This window comes from Rhinolophus sinicus, linkage group LG02, assembly GCF_036562045.2.
Source record: "Rhinolophus sinicus isolate RSC01 linkage group LG02, ASM3656204v1, whole genome shotgun sequence".
In the NCBI taxonomy this organism is placed as follows: Eukaryota; Metazoa; Chordata; class Mammalia; order Chiroptera; family Rhinolophidae; genus Rhinolophus; species Rhinolophus sinicus.
This window is the reverse complement of record NC_133752.1, coordinates 134,510,051-134,527,742: the sequence shown is the minus strand read 5'-3', so window position 1 is coordinate 134,527,742 and position 17,692 is coordinate 134,510,051. Positions and strand designations below refer to the sequence as shown.

Here is a 17,692-nt window from a genome sequence, read left to right as displayed (position 1 = left end):
TACATTAAGAAAATTGCAGTCTAGCTAAATAACGCGGCTTCCCTAACGCCAGTATTTAGCCGTGGCAGAGCTGAGTCCTAACAGCATTCTGTTTTGCAGGCCTATGCACTTTCCACTTCCTTGCATAGCCTCTGGCGCAGCTCTCCACCACACTAGTCATTCTTGAAGAATTGACTCTGAAATCACATCTGTAGCAGATGTGATCTTACCACTGAGTTCGAAAACCACCAAATCTAAGAGATGGAAAGTTCTTCTTAAGAAAAGGACTACGCACATCTGAGGCATAACTAGGAATTCATATTGTAATTTGAATTGCAAAGAAATTAAAGAGCACTCTTATTGTCTTTTATGTCAGTGTACTTCTTCACAACCGGTAGTTTTCATACTGGTAGTATACATTGACTCTGGTAGAGTAAAGCTAAATCTTAAAATTTGGAAAACGATGGGTTCTAAATATTCCCGTGACAAATATTACTGTTAATAGTACTACAAATATTACCAAGAAAAAAAGATGTCTAAAGCTAAGGGTTAAGTCTTCTTACTGTTACTGTAATGAATTTCAGTAACAAATTATAGGACAGAAAATACTGAAGATGAATCTCCTTATCCTGTGTATAATGCCTAAGGATGGGGATGTTTTTAATTTTTTGCTTCTCTTCACTTTCCATAACCCTCAAAAGACACTTTGCCACCACACCACTCTGCAAAATCAACCCCCACGAGAACAATGCCAGTCAGATGACACATATGTGGTAAGCTACACACATACATACTAAACGGTGAGGCAATGTAATTTAAAAAGGGATCATTTTTTAACTGTAAGAAATTTATTTTCCTGAATGAGAACAGAACCAAATATATTGTACCTTTACAAAAAATACAAATAGAAGATAACGCATATATTGTATATTCTAAGTTCTTCACATGGAAATACAATACATATGTTGGAACAATTGCTTGTCTGTTTACATTTGAGTTTTGAAGAAGCACAGTTCAAAAATGAAAACGAGGAAGCCAAGAAAATGTTGGCTTTCTCAACAGCTCTTGACAGGTCACTTTTATGATTCTATTAATATAAAACAAGCTCTAGTCCAAAGTCCTTCTTTACCATTCACGAGCTTATGTTCTTGATGAGAAAGCTTTGTCATGTATTTTACAGTAATCTGTTTACTTCATCTCTGGTTAAAGGTCAATTTTTAAAACTGTCTTTATATAGTGTGTGTACAAACTGATTGCTACATCTTTAATTAGGGAAAAGCAGAACTTAGAGCGTGCATAATGCTTATAAGAAACTGTTTAAAAATACTCAAGAGAGAGACTTGGCTGTCTGAAAAAAATGTGGAAAAAACCTGAGGAGTTTGCTACTTGGCAATAGGGCATTTGTCATGAAATTAAACTGTAAGGCAGTGGATCTCAACCAGCAGGAAATTTGCCCTTCCAGGGACACTTGGCAATGTCTGGAGATATTTTTTGGTTGTCATACTGGGGTGTGTGTGCGGTGCTACTGGTATCTAGTGGGCAGATAGCAGGGATACTGCTAAATACCACACAATGCATAGGACAGACACCCTCCCCACAGCAAATTGTCCAGTCCAAAATGCCAACAGTGCTGCCATTGAGAAACCTGTGATAAGGGATCATAAAAATCAGCTGGTATGATCTGCTCATTTCACATTTAAACCCAGAGTTCTTGAAGATTAGAAATAAAGTCTAGAATCCAGGTTGCCTGACTTACGCCGGTGATCATTTACCGCTACTATTTCTTCTAAATACCACCTCTTCCTTTCCAGCCTCTTTCCCAAAGCCTGTGGAAAAATATGTCAGAGATTTTCCTTGGCACAACTTGAGGTCTGGAATACAGCATATGCATATTTCTCTGTGTGGATGCACTTTGTTTCAAAGCTCAACCGAAAAGCTTACCATAGCAACAGCAAGTCAAGATTTTTGAATTTACCTTTAGAGCCTGTTGCTTGAAACTTATGATGCAATAAAATCTTTTGATTATTTGGAAAAGGAAAGGAGAAAGGAATATTGAATAAGAGCTTAAAAGTCAAACTATAGCAAAAGAATAAAATAATAGCATGAAGAAGAGAACCAGGGGAACACAGAAGTGAGAGGAAGTTAAAAAGAATCTTTTGTTACTTAACAATGTTCCTTTAAAAAATCTTGTAAGTAGGTAACACAAAACATCTGTTGAAATTAATACATGTGCAAATTTTAAAATACCACCAACAGTCCATAGCATGTGTTCTTACAGTATTTACAGTTCATTCTGAAAGGTCTCATTCTTTTTTTCTTTAAGATATTTATTAAAATATAGCTAACATACAATATTATTAGGTTCAGGTGTAACCATAGTTATTTGACATATATATATATAGCTAAAGTAGTGATCACCATGCTAAGTCTAGCAACCATCCAACACTGTACTATGTTATCACAATATTATTGACTATATTCCCCATGCTGTACATTACATTCCCATGACTGATTTGTTTTATGCTTGGAAATTTGTACCTCTTATTCCCTTTCATGTCCCCCCCCTTTTAATTTTTCAATTACAGTTTACATTCAGTACTATTTTATATTAATTTCAGATGTACAGCATAGTGGTTAGACATTTATATAATTTAAGAAGTGATCCCCCTGACTAGGCTAGTACCCACCTGGTACTATACATAGTTATTACCGTATCATTCACTATATTCCTTATGCTTTACTTTACATCCCTATGACTATTTTGTAACTACCAATTTGTATTTCTTAATCCCTTCACCTTTTTCATTAGCCCCCAAACCCCACTCCCATCTATCACCCTGATAAATCTAGTACCCATTTGACACTATACATAGTTATTACAAAATTACCGACTATATTTCTTATGCTATACTCTGTATCCTCATGACTACTTTCTAACTACCAATTTGTATTTAATTCCTTCCCCTTTTACACCCACCTCCTCAATCCCTTTCCCATCTGGCAACCATCAAAATGTTCTCTATATCTATGAGTTTGTTTCTGTTTTGTTTGTTTGTTTATTTTGTTGTTTAGATTTCACATATAAGTGAAATCACATTGCATTTGTCTTTCTCTGTGTGACATACTCCTCTCAGCACAATACCTTCCAGGTCCATCCATGCTGCCACAAATGGCACAAACCCATTCCCTTCCCTGGCGGAACAATATTCCATTATATATATGTACCACCTCCTCTTTATCCATTCATCCATCAACAGATACTCAGGCTGCTTCCATATTTTGGCCATTGTAAACGATACTGCAATTAACATATGGATGCACACGTCCCCTTGAAGAAGCATTTGGGTTTCTTTGGATAAATACTCAGAAGTGGGATTACTGGTTGCTTCTTAGTCTCTTATTATAGCCTTTGTTTTAAAGTCTATTTGGTCTGATATAAGTATTGCTACCCCAGCTTTTTTGTTTGTTTGTTTCCATTTTCATGAAATATCTTCATCCCTTTACTTTCAGTCTGTATGTTTCTTTTGATCTGAAGTGAGTCCCTTGTAGGCAGCATATGTAAGGGTCTTGTTTTCTTATCTATTCAGCCACCCTACCTTTTGATTGGAGCATTTAATCCACTTACATTGAAAGTAATTTCTGATAGTATGTTTTTATTACTGTATTATTGCCATTTTCTTTCTTTCTTTTTTATTTTTATTTTTTTTATCGTTTTTTCCATCTTAAAGTAGTCCCTCTAAGATTCCTTGTAATACTGGTTTGGTAATGATGAACTCCTTTAGCTTTTTCTTGTCTGGGAAGTTCTTTACCTGTCCTTCAATTCTAAGTTATAGCTTTGTTGGTAGAGCAATCTTGGTTGTAGACACTTGTTTTTCATCACTTTGAGTATTTCCTGCGAATCCCTTCTGGCCTACAAAATTTCTGTTGAGAAATCAGCTGACAATTTTTTGAAATTGTCAGTTCCCTTGTAGTAACTACTGCTTTTCCCTTGCTGCTTTTAAGATTCTGTCTTTAACAGAATATTTGTCTTTAACTTTTGGCATTTTAATTATGATGTGTCTTGGTGTTGCCCTCTTTGGGTTAATCTTGTTTAGGATTCTCTGTGCTTCCTAGGCTTGTATGTCTATTTCTTTCACCAGGTTAGGGAAGATTTTCATCCCTATTTTCTTCAAATAGATTTTCAGTTCCTTGCTCTTGCTCTTTCCTTTCTGGTACCCCTATGATGCAAATGTTGCTACATTTGATGTTGTCCCAGAGATCCCTTAAACTATCCTCGTTTTTTTGGATTCATTTTTTCTTTTTGCTGTTCTGATTGGGTGTTTTCTGTTACCTTATCTTCTAAATTGCTGATTCAGTCCTCTGCTTTTCTAATTTACCATGTTTTTTTTGTGTGTGTTTTTTTTTTAAGATTTTTTTATTGGGGGAGGGGAACAGGACTTTATTGGGGAACAGTGTGTACTTCCAGGCCTTTTTTCCAAGTCAAGTTGTTGTCCTTTCAATCTTAGTTGTGGAGGGTGCCATTCAGCTTCAAGTTGTTGTCCTTTCAGTCTTAGTTGCGGAGGGTGCAGCTCAGCTGCAGGTCTAGTTGCCATTGCTAGTTGCAGGGGGTGCAGCCCACCATCCCTTGTGGGACTTGAGAAGTTGAACTGGCAACCTTGTGGTTGAGAGCCCACTGGCCCATGTGGGAATTGAACCAGCAGCCTTCGGAGTGAGGAGCACGGAGCTCCAATTGCCTGAGCCACTGGGCTGGCCGTAATTTACTGTTGATTCTCTCTAATGTATTCTTCATTTCAGTTATTGTATTCTTTACTTCTGACTGGTTCTTCTATTTTCATTTTATGTTAGGAAACATAAAATGTTTCCTAAAATGTTTCTCTTTGTTGAAGTTCTCCCTGAGATCATTGAGCATCCTTATAACCAGTGGTTTGAATTCTGAATTAGGTAGATTGCTTGTCTCCATTTTATTTAGTTCTTTTTCTGGAGTATTGTTCTGTTCTTTTATTTGGAACATATTTCTTTGTCTCCCCATTTTGGCTGCCTCCATGTGTTTGTTTCTATGTAGGGCTGCTATGCTTCCCTGTCTTAGTAGAGTGGCCTGATGTAGTAGGTGTCCTGTATGACCCAGTGGCACAGTCTTCCTGGTCACTAGAGCCAGGTGCTCCAGGCTGTCCCTTGTATGGGTTGTGTGTGCACCCTCTTATTGTAGTTGAGACTTGGTTGCTGTTTGCACATCAATACGAGGGACTCACTCTTGTGCTGATTGATTTTCAGGAATGGTCGTGACTACAGTGGAGGAGCTGTTGCGCAGGGGCTGACCCTACAGCACAGGATTCACTTTAGCAGGGCTCTGGTGCCTGCCCAGTCTGCCCTTTGGGTATGTTGTCCTTGGAGGTAGTTGGGTGAGACTCTGATTTGGTCCAAAACTGGACTCTAGGCATGCCGGTTCCCAGGGCCTCCTGTAAGGGGCCTGCTGCAAGCCAAGTTCAGCAACAGCCTGTGCCCTTCCTGGGGCCACCTGGCATGCGCCACAAAGCAATCGACAGATGGTTGCCAGTCGTGCTGTGCTTGGACGTGCCTTGAGAGGCCTAGCTGGGAACTGAGGCTGGCTGTTGCTAGTGCTAGTTTCAGGGCTGCTCAGCAAGAGGTATGGGACATACTGAAAGCAGATGCTGCTTGTTTGGGTTTTGTGAACCTTTGAGAGATTTTAGGAAAGTCTGCAGCAAGACAGGCAATTTATATGGAAAAGCCACTGGAAGCAGCTTTGATGTGTTGAAAATTAGGTGGAGTGGGGGTCTCTGGGAATCACCAGGGTGGGGTGAACAAACAATGTTAGCCAGGTTGATGGAGATTCAGATATGGTGGTCACCTGCATCTTTTGAGTGGGGGGGGGGGCTCAACAAAGACACAATGGCTTCTGCCAGCTCCTTTATCTGGGAGAAAGCTGCCCCTTCAGCCATCATCCTGAAGCCAGACAACTCAGTTCCTCCCTATATGTCTCTGGAGCTTTTCAAGCTGTGTTCTCGCACTGGAGCTCAGAGTGAGTGAGTCCATCAGTGAGCAAGTCTGTGCACAGGCACTTTAAGAGGAGCACCTAGGACTGAAGCTGCCCATGTCTCACTTAGACACAATCCCTGCCGGTTTTCACAGCCAGAAGTTATGGGGACTTCTCTCCTCAGTACTGGAACCCTGGGCTAGGGAGTCTGGTGGGGGGCTGGAACCCTCACTCCTGGTGGCGGGGAACCTCACAGCTGCGAAATCCCTCCCAGTTTTTAATGGTGACACACAAGTGCCAGAACATCTTGTTCCATGACTCTGTCCCTCCTACCAGTCTTGAGGTGGCTTCTTCTGTGTGTTCTTAGTTGTAGAGCTTCAATTCAGCTAGACTTTAGGTGATCCTCAGTGATGGTTTTATTCCGTAGTTTAGTTATAATTTTGATGTGGTCATGAGAGGAAGTAAGCACAGCATTTACCTACTCTGCCATCTTGACTGTAAATCCCATTTTTTTCTTTTAATTGAATAAACACGAATCAACCCTTACTATATTCTAGAAATAAGACATTGTGGAGGCAAAGATGGCACTTAACCCTGTCTTCTGGAAACTCACAGAAGAAACAGACATGTGAAACGTATATCCAGTACAAGATACTAAGTGCAAAAATAGAGATGAGCCCACAGTAGGTATGGTGTGGTACACATTGTCAGTTCTGTTAATGTTGAGTGGCTCTGATTAATACAGATGTTTTCATCCTGTTATTGGACCTCTTTGTGGCAAGAAATAGATGTTCACAAGATAGAATGATAGAACTAAAAGAAACCACAGTTTGACTATGCTATCCATAGTAAAGAGTTCATACTTTTAATCCAGATAGACTTGGACTTGAATTCCAACTCCTCTCCTCAGACACCATCCCCACAACCCCCTTCCACACACACCTATACCCACATATTGTCTGTTCTTCTTCAAGTCACTTATCTTCTCCGAACCTTGGTTATTCTCATGAGTAAAATTAGGAAACTAATATTCACTAAGTGTTTATACATAGAGCCTATAGTTAGTAATACTTAAAAATTTGCTAAGAGGGTAGATCTCATGTTATATATTCTTATCACAACACAAAATAATAAGAAAGAGCATGGGAGGAAACTTTGGAGGTGATAGGTAGACTGGCATAGATTACGGTGATGTTTTCATGGGTGTATACTTATCTCCAAACTCATCAACTTGTATACATTAAATATATACAGTTTTTTGTATGTCAGTCATACCACATTAAGTTGTTTAAAAAATACATAAGATGTTTAGTACCAGGCAGTAAATTTAGTATCAGTGAATATGCAATAAATGGAAGAAACTAATTATTATTGTTATTACTATATTTCTTCATAGTAAGAAGGTTGCATTCTTAGCTAAATGGCTTTTATTAATACAGAAAAAAATTAAAACCCATTCCCCCTAATCCCTAGGGGATTTTACATAACAAGTTAGAAAAGTGTGACTATTTGTGTCCACCTTGGACATGTATATACTATATAATGCTCAGGCTGTAGCAGTGGTCTGACCTAGGATTTCTTGCCTCAGCTAACAAGACCATGACTATAGAAACTCTTTGTACAATATATGGATGACTCTTCTATGGGTCTAATATGCCAATGTTTTTATTGACCAAAACAGCTGTTTTTATGTGTTTTCTAAAATTGCTTTCTAGAAGCAATCTGGCTTGTAAATATCTCTACCTAAATTTCATAAATACCTTTGCACATGTTACTAAATCTCTAAGTACATTTGAATGTCTAAATTAGATGATAAAATATTCTTTCTATTATTTATTCAAGTTTAGGAAATAATTCTTCTTAGTAATATATTTCCTCCACTTAAAACAGACTGAATGGATTGGAAGTTGCCCACACATTTTTTCTTGGAAAATTGTATTTGTCTATTTATTGCTCCACCCACTGTACATTCACAGTTGAAAGGTGCTAAATAAGTCGCACATTTGAAAATGTCACGCATGTCTAATTTTGTGCCTGGCAACATATATATGTATATATATATATATATTTTTTCTTTTTTTTTAAGGAAAGTAAACAATATGCCACATTTCAAAAATTTTGCCAAGCCTTATGTTATTGTTATGCAGCACACGTAATCCTCCATTACAGCACTTTACCTATATAATTTCATAATAAAACCACATGCTTTTCATTTTTATGGTATGGAGGAAGACTGGATGGAAATAATATTGTTTGATCTTCCATAAATATAATTAATGCCAGAGGAAAAATTCTGAGTTATATCTTTTGCGATGGAATCAATAAAATTATGAGAAACAGAATTGAAATATATATACTTAAGAATCACAAAAGCGATAGCATGACTATTACAGAAAGATCTAAGTAAAAAACTTAACTTTAAATCAACATCATTATCAAAAACATTAGAACATTTACAAAGATAAGCTTATTTTAGACAATCACATTTGACATGTCTGTAAATGTGAATTGTTGACTTGTTAGTGGGTAGGTCACATCAGATAAACTTAACTTCGTCTTAATCTTGTCTGTTAAGTAGTGTTTATTTATTTTTTTAATCAATATTAACTCCTTTCGGTGTACTGATGGTTCATTCCCCTGTTCGTTTTTTTAAGTGACACTTTCATATTAAAATCTAAGATAGTGATTGAAATATATCATTCTATTACTTTCTTTCATTTATCCAAGAACTACTGGAATACAAACCACGAGTATTGCTTCTCTTACTACTCCCCACCTCCAATGTGCACTGCTCCCAGGAAATGAGAACATGACCATTCAGGTAGTCAGACAAAGAACCCAGGAGTCATCCTTATTATTATTATTATTTTCTTTCCTTCTCCCTGAGAATCAGCACACAGTCCTGCCAGTTTTTCACATCTCTCTATCTCCACCACCACCCGCTACTCTGGACCATCATCATCTTTGTCATCAGGTCTTAGCCTTCAGCAGATCTTCCTGCTTCCACATTCATCCCAAGCTGTGTTCCCAACCACACTGCACTAGCAAAGAACTAGATCTTTTAAATACACATCAAAGTTCTGCTTAAAGCATTTAGCTTCCACTCTTCTCCCTGAATCCAGAGAGGCTAAGCTTATCCCCACCTCAGCTGTTCCCACCATGACCTCTGCTGGGAGGCCGTTTCCCCACATTTGCATGTCTCAGATCGCTTTGCTCCTCTCACTATGTTCTCTCTTCATGGCACTTAACACTGTTTGATTACTTAAAAAAATTAATGAACTTAAATTTTTTAGAGCAGTTTTACATTTGCAGAAAAAAATTAGGAGAGAATACAGGGTTCTCTATACCTCACTCACCACTTTCCCAAACAATTTCCCTTAGTATTACCATCTTGCATTAGTGTGGTATATTTATGGTAATTGCTGAGCCACTACTGATAGAATGAACTGAAATCTATAGTCTAGAATAGAGTCAATCTTTGTGTACATTCTATGGGTTTTGACAAATCCACAATGTCATAGATCCACCATTATAGTATCATACAGAATAGTTGCATTGACCTTCACTTATTCATCCCTCCCCACCCAACCTCTGGCAAAGCACTGATCTTTTTACTATCTCTAAGGTTTGCCTTTTCTAGAATGTTGTATACTTGGAATTGTACAATATGTTCACTATTCGATTTTTTAAAACAGTAACTTAATTATTATCTATGTCCCCCTCTAGAGTATAGGCCTCATTAGAACAGGAACTGTATTTGTCTTATTCTCACCTTTGCCCACGGAGCCAACAACAGGCATGCAGTGGATCCTTTGCAGGAATTTGTGGATTGAATGAGGATGAATGTACCTACCAACCCAGTAGAGAGCAACCACCTATACTTTTGAAATATTCCTTTCTCGAGTTGTTCTAGTAAGTTTGGAGCAGACTTATGCAGGTTTCTGACTTTCACATCAGTGCTCTGCAGATTTGGGGAAAAGAAGAGCTGTTCCCGGGGCACCAAGTGGTTGAAGGTGTGGCTAGTAAAGGTCCTTTTGCCACCTGAGACCAATATGTCATGTGGGGATTTATTGAGTCATGTTGGATACATATTGGGTGAGAAATGCAAAATCTGGAATATATCTTACATGTTAATAACAGACTCTGCTCTGCCTCCTTTTACCCTAGTACTCACAGGCTGCTCATGAATCTGCTTTCCCACTTTCCTCCTTTCATCTTTGTCTTTGCTCTTTTGTATCCTATCCATTTAGTCCCTGAACACTTTCCATTTTTATCACTCTTTACCCCTTTATATCTTCTGATCCTCCTTTTTTCACCTGTGAAACAGAAAACACCCTAATTGTGACTGACAAGAGAGAGAGCACAGCACTGGAGATTTCCTGTATTAAGGAAACAAAGAACCAAATATTTTAAAGTGCAATTACCATAACAAGGAACCACACCCTCTAAAACACTAAAAAATGCCCAGAGATCTTTGCCATAATTTCCATAACCATCAACTTTCTCTCATTAAAATCCTTTTTCCTTAACCTCCATCCACCATTTAATATATAAAAATCAATTTTCTTACTATATAAAAATAAATTTTCTTACTAGATAAAAATCAATAATTCTTAAATTATTCTTTTGTTTATTGTATCACAATTTCTAGAAATCTTTTTTAATGTTTGGCCCCTAAGGGATGCGCTGAATTCATTATGATGGAAGCTTTAAGGTGTTCTTACTACTTCCTATATTTAGACTCCAGGAAATATGCTTATCATCACTTTATTTAAGGCCTTAATTATTTTACATCATTCAAGTTTAGACCTACTCAGCCTCTGTCTTTCCAAACTGATCCCCAATCTTTCTAACAGAAACCCCTTCCCAGTAAAGGGAGCACAAATGAATAAAATCCAATAAGACACTAAACAACACTGTTGATTGTAGAAAGAATAAGTAGTGTGATGGTTTTTGGGGGGGCATTTGAAAACTAAAGAAGGACTGTTTTTTAAAATGTGCAAAATTCAAAAAAACATAGCACAGAGGAAAAATATTAAAACCCATTTATAAATTTCAAATATTTTAATATACATCACAGAATTTTCAAAAGAATAGGAAAATCTTATTCTATTTGAAAGGTAATTGTTAACTCATTCAATACCACATAGCACTGCCTAGTCTAGTGGGTTTAGGTTTGTTTTGGGTTCTATTTTTTAAATTAGAAATACACTTTTAAAGGCTACACATGTATGCTTTGTAATTTACAGAGCCATTTGCAGTTATACTTTTATATTTCTATAGTAGTCATTCACCTAAAAAAATAGTTGGTAGTGGATTATACTGTCTTTGAGTCTATATTCATTTCCCTCTCATGTCTGAAACTTCATATAATGCTTTAAGGGCCCTTTAAAGATAAGTAAATCAACCACTCTTTAAGGAGTAAGCTTGCCCCTAAGACACGCTACTTTTAAAAATTTTCCCTGAGTTCCATAAAAATGTAAGTGAAGAAATAAAGTAAGCCTGAAGTGTGCCTGTGAGACTTGAAAGACTTTAATTCACAGTGACCTCAGTGAATCACTTTATAAAGCTCATTCTCAGGGTTGATCAAGTTACTAAAAGCCTTTGTGTAATTATAGCTTTATTCTGAAGGTCAGAATCCATAATTCCATAGGTTTTCCTTTAGCTATCACTCTGCTGTCAGATAGGAAATTTCCCCACTTAGCAGGAGCAGAGTCTTGCTTCTGTTCCCCGTATTTTCTACATTCATTTGAATGGTAATGTATCCAGCAATATTAAGCAGTGGGCTCAGCGAAGGATAAAATAGATAAAGAAGCCAACTTACCATCAAACACGTTACTATAATAACAAAGATGCTGAGAAATATGACAACAGCATAAAATCCTTCTTTGCTCCAGATTTTGTCCGCTTCATGCTGCCCTTGTAAAACATTTTTCTTTAAAAGCAAAAGAGAAAGTCCAACGTTAAATGAGAGCTTGAGGAGACTGGCGTTCTTATCAGACACTAAATGTAGTATTTTTAGCTTTATTCCATTCAGTGTAGAACACACCTACATTCCCCACTGCCAGATCTGCTTCTCAAACTGATCTAAGGCAAGGGACTGCTGCCCTTAGACATTCAGAGATTATTTTATCTCCTGGACAGGAGCAAGCATGCCCAACACGGCATACTGGAGCCAAGGCTTCGTCAATGTCCTTCAGTCTCTCTTGGTAATTACCTGGTTCCTCGGTAAGAGAGTTCTGTTCTTTTCTGTGTTGAAACTGTCTCTGAAGCTTTCCTTACTCTGAAGTCCCCTCCCAGCACAACACCCTGCTTTACGTGCTGTAATACTGCTCTTAACTTTTAAACAAAAGTGAAACAGGTGCAAACAAAATCTCATGATGCATTAATAAACAGAGCAACAATGTCTGGATCATTTCCTCCTTTTTTTTTCTCTCTCTCTCTTTTAGCAAACCTTTCTTTTTACAATGCAGTCTTCTGTCAGAATCTGATGCAAGTACCACCTCAACCACATAAATTGTTAGGATATTATATTTTATTTAAGCAACAGAGAACATCAAAAAGTGCAGAATTATTTACTAGTAAAGAATGAAATAAATCGTTTTAATTTGATTTATACTTATTTTTTTGCTTACTGCTGGGGGGGTTGGTGTGGAAGGGTAGAGAAGAAGCAGGAATAAAATGTGAATGAGTGTCTTAGTTTTTTTTACTTAGTCTTTAAAAAAAGCTCATTTTAGAGACTTAGAATCAAGTCTTATAATTCAATTAGTTTTATGATTCAGTGAAATTTATAGATTTATAGTTAAAGAAACTTTACTTTGAAACCAAATGGTCCACAACTAGGAAAACATATAAAGAAATGTTAAATCATATTAAATGTTTCCAAATTCCACGTTGTTGAAGGCTGCCGTTTCCCCCCTTTAGTGAGAGTATTTGTCCTTGGATATTGTCTCTGATGATTAAGAAAGCCTTGAGCATCAAGATGCTGAATGATGAAAAGCCACATGGAGAGAGGCCCTGGAAAATGGCAGGGCATTTTGGACATTTTAGCGGCAAATGAGTTCCCAGCTTAATGTAACTACCGGGGTGACTTCAGCCTATATTATACGGAAAAGAACAGTCTAGCTGATCGTAGTCAACCCCAGAATCATGGGAAATAAATAGTAGTTGTCTCGAAAGAAAGAAAGGAAGGAAGAAAGAAAGAAACAAGGAAAGAAAACTGAATAAAACCTGTTCTTGTGTCTGAACTTAGAAACTATTGCTAATTATTTTTCAAGTCTTTCAAAAAATAATAGGATACATTCACCATTTGTAAATTAGATAAAAATAAATATTTGCCTTGAAAAACATTTTATGAAAACTTTTGTCCTGAAACTCAAGTGAGTCTTGGTGGGAAGTTGACTAAGACAGAACAGAAAGTGTCTGTTAAATGAGTTAAATTGTGATTAGAAACAATTTGAGGGAGTCTTTTATTATTTGAAGTCGTTGAGTTTTCATTTCTTTTACTTGTAAAACGTTGATGTGCTCACTATAATATCTTGCCTACTTTCTAAGATATAGAAAAATTCATAGATATAAAAAATGGTTTCGAGATATATTTTAAAAATATGTAAATGGAAGTAGATGGAGAATCTGAAAATACTTGCTTGGTGAAACCAAGTATCCTCTGGACAGGAAACCTTGGGTTCAAATGGCAACTTGTCTTTTACTCTTTGACCTCATTCAGAACATATTTTATTCCAATGTGTCCATAAACATAGCTGGAAACTAATAAAAAAGAACACTCTTGAAGAAATCAGCTATAAATATGGAAATGAGTTTTTTTCAGGTAACTAAATAGCATCTATTGCTTGCTATAAAAGCAAACTAGTTAAGCCTTCAAGTAGGCAGCATAAATTTGACAAATGAGGATCTGAGCTTTAGTTAATGTAAAATTTGGATTAAAAAGGGGTGGTTAGGTGGGTGGAAAGAGATTTTGTGTTCCTAACCTGATCTGGTTCATTTCTTTTTTCCTGCTATAGTTCTACACCTCCTGTAATATCAACATGTTCCTTTCTGCTTAAGACAAATCTGTTTTGTTTCTCTTTTAACTAAAGCAGTGACGATGGAAGAATTAACCTCCCACCTCTTACCCTCCCACCCCCAGTTATAAAGACACATGTTTTGCACTCCCAGAACTTAGTCACTGCACTTTCTTGGTAAATACATTTCCTTCTGAGTCATGCTATTCCTGCTGAGCACTACTATATTTGTATAGAGATCTAAAAAACTTGATAAGGGCAGGGTAATAAATGGAAAAGTTTGTAGTTAAGATCCCACAAATCAGAAGATTCACAGGACTCTCCAACCTAACCTTTGTATAAGGTTAAAGTGATGCCTTTTATGTTTTGTCAGAGGGCTAAGGGTTCAATAATTCAGAGGCTCCATGGCCCGGTCAAGTCGATGCCACTGTCATCTTTACATCTTATTTTATAGCTACATCGCTTTGCCTTTTAACCTTATTGCAGTAAAAGAATTTTTGAGGTTTTGTTTTGTCTTATGACTTGAAATTTGGGCAGTTTCCTGTATTACAATATCAATAACAATGGCTTCCCTATATCCTGTTTAATAATTTGACGCACTACAGTTTTCTTGTCTGTTTTTTTTTTTAACCAATTCTGATCCCAGATAGTGAGAGAGATTCCCAAATGCTAGGAGAGCTGACACAGAGGCTTTAGGGGATACATCTCTTTAGCAGAGATGAAGCACACAGAATAAAAATGAAGTGGAAATATTATAAATTATCTAGTGAATTGATTGACTCACGTAGGCAGATAAATGGAATGTAGCCTACAATTTGGTTTTGTTAGATGAATGCCAAACTTCCCCTGCATTATGCACAAGGTAAACGATTTGGCCTGAGTGATCTGACACGTTAATATTGTACTTTTCCTCCTCGGCCTTGGATGGCTAGGACTATCATTCCTTAGACTGCTGGCTAATGTTCCTAGTTTGGAGGAAAAATCACCTAACTCCTGGACTATGGTTTATATTTATTTGGTATTTTTTTCCTCTTTGTAAATATTCCAGGAAAGTATCAGTTGGCACATTGGCCTATTATTTAAAGAAGGTAATTTCCTCCTTGGAAACATTAAGACCTGTGAAACTGGAGTAATTTGCAATTAAAAAAACAAAAACCAAATCCTAAATCATTTTTAAAAAATATGAACGCAGAACTTATTGTTTCAATAGATATTTAATTTTATAAAACATTTAAAAATAGAAACTAAAATAATGAATTTAGTTTTATTTCCCGGCTATTTGATTTATAGGCAAGCAGAAGTCTAGTTTTATCTTTATGAGCATCTTATAATAAAATAGTATTTAAGTGCCTACAGTGTTCTAGGTACTGCATAAAAATGCATTTTTAAAAAATGTCGTTTTCTCCCAAGAAACTTAGATTCAAAATGAAAACATAATAAACAAGAGTAATTCTCGATTTGGTATTTTTCTTTGTTTCCCCAAAGTCTTTTCTGATTAAAAAAAAAAAATCAAGCAAATAAAGAAATGACAACAACAAAAAAGCACATCCTTCTCCGAAAGCAGTTAATGTCAGTTTAGGAATAGATGCTTTGAGACATCACTCACAATGTTCTGTAATCCATGTAAAAGATGAAAAACCAAAATACGAATATTCATTTTTCTGTTAATAAACATGCTACCATAGTGGAGCTATAATTTTGGGATAAAAATGTGAAAGAATGCGTTGAGGCATTAACTGTCATCACACATTAACCACAAAGATGAAGAAAGAAGTTGGGAAACTCACAGCATAACACCATGAGCTTAAACGACTACCAACAAATGCTTTTGCCGTGCCCTTTGGACTGCACATGTCTGGAGCTCCCCATGAGGGCACCTACACACTGCTGACAGCATTCTCCTTAGCTTCCTCCTGTTTCTGCATTTAGAGCTTCAGGTCAGAGAGTACTTCTGGGTCCCTTCTAGATGTGGTTGAACAAAGGCTCAATCAATTCTTCTGCCCTTTTGAAATGGTCCTCACAGCCAATTAAAATACTTCCTAATCTCCTGTAATATAGTATTTCCTAGAGTCCAGATTTCCTAGATTTCTCGATTCCCACAATTTCATAAGAAATACCACATTTTGACCATCAAATACACTGTAATTATTGAAGTACAGTGCAGACCTGTGGTCTATTGTGGGGTAATAGTTCTGTGCTTGGCAGTCAGGCTACACTCCTCACCTTCACTGGCTGGGGTACATTGGAGGACCTCCAAATACCTATTTCATTTTAACTGGTTTTCTTGCATGGTGAGCTTCTCTTGGTTCACAAATATGGATGACTCACCACTAAGCGGCCATATTCCTAACGTGTTCAAAATGGCATTTAAACTCAGAATAAAGCAACAGGGAGGAATGCTTATATAAGTCACTAAAAGCTCACAGGAAGCAGAATAAATTAAACCCATGGTCTTTTTAAATTTTAAAGAATTTTCCTGGGTAAGATGTGTGGGAGTCAGCCTGCGAAGGAGCTGGACTATAGGAATAGGGTTTGATAAACCAAAGAAGCCACTTCAGAGTCACATGCAGGTAGGTGTGGGGAGGGGTCTGGGTGCTGAAGCCCTCTCCTCCAGCCCGTCTGAAATATGAGGTGGCTTCTTCTTCCTAAGAGCTCCCATGGCACAGTATGGTAACATTATCATACCCCTGCATTCTCCTTATCTGCTTATATCTTCTTTGCCCTATTAGAACATAAACCTATTGACAGCAATAAGCAAATTTGGTTTGTTTGCTTACTCATTTATTCTTCTGTCTTTGGATACCACCTAGGACAGTGCTTGGCTATTTGTGTACCCAGTGAATGAAGGCCCTGAGGACAGATAAAATGACATGGTATGTCTCTCAAGGAACTTGCAGTGTAGAGATGGACTTGAAGACCGACACAGGATAAGGGCATTTTGTACTAAGGTCAATGAGAACGCAAACCAATGAGCACTGACTTCTGTGGAAGCACAAGGGAAGGCTTCACTATACAGTAGACCGATTTTGAGCCACGAAAGCTGTGTAGATGGATCGATGTATGCACAAGCATAGAGGGAAAAGACAGTATGGGGGCACCATGGTACCTATTAAGTTTGGAGTTGCTGAAGCATAAACTAGGACAGTTCAGCAGTTATGAAGCCCAGCACACAAAGGACCATATACCATCTTAAGAAATACACTCTTGATTCTGTGGCACTTGGATGGCCAAAGAAAAGTCATGATGTCAGGGGGGCATGGCCAGATTTACTTTAGCAAGCTTACTCTGGTGGCAAGAGAGAAAACACAGTGTGTGTGGGTGAGCAGGAGTGTTTGTGGTGGGGAGGACAGGAAAGGGAGCAAAACCATCAATAAATGCAGAAAGGCTAATTGGAGTTATTATAGTTAACGGTTCAGTGATGATATACATTTTCATTCTGCCAACCCATCCTGTATTCAAATATTTGTTCGGTGTCTTACTCTACATGAGGATTTACACAAATATTTAAAAAAGTAATCCATATTTCAAGTCTATAAGATAAGGACTATACCCGTTGCTTTTTATTGTACCCATTTTGAACATGAAGAAACTGAGGCTCAGAGAGGCTGACAGACTTAATCTCACAGACATTAAATTACCTGTCAAAAGTCACACACACTGTATGTGGCTTTGGGATTCAAATGCAATCTGGTACCAAAAC

General features: G+C 37.3%; 1 protein-coding gene across 6 annotated transcripts in view; it reads right to left on the bottom strand.

Moving 5' to 3' along the window:
* Nucleotides 1–17,692, bottom strand: part of PTPRR (protein tyrosine phosphatase receptor type R) — a 244,596-nt gene that overhangs the window by 87,065 nt on the left and 139,839 nt on the right. For 4 of the 6 annotated variants that reach the window (XM_019748998.2, XM_074325415.1, XM_019749000.2 and 1 more), the window contains one exon: nucleotides 11,796–11,906. In XM_019748998.2, coding sequence (XP_019604557.1) covers nucleotides 11,796–11,906 — 111 coding nt within the window. Of the gene's footprint in view, nucleotides 1–11,795; nucleotides 11,907–12,020; nucleotides 12,041–12,188; nucleotides 12,234–17,692 lie in introns of those variants that run through there. The other 2 variants (XM_074325417.1, XM_074325418.1) reach the window with 2 other exon arrangements.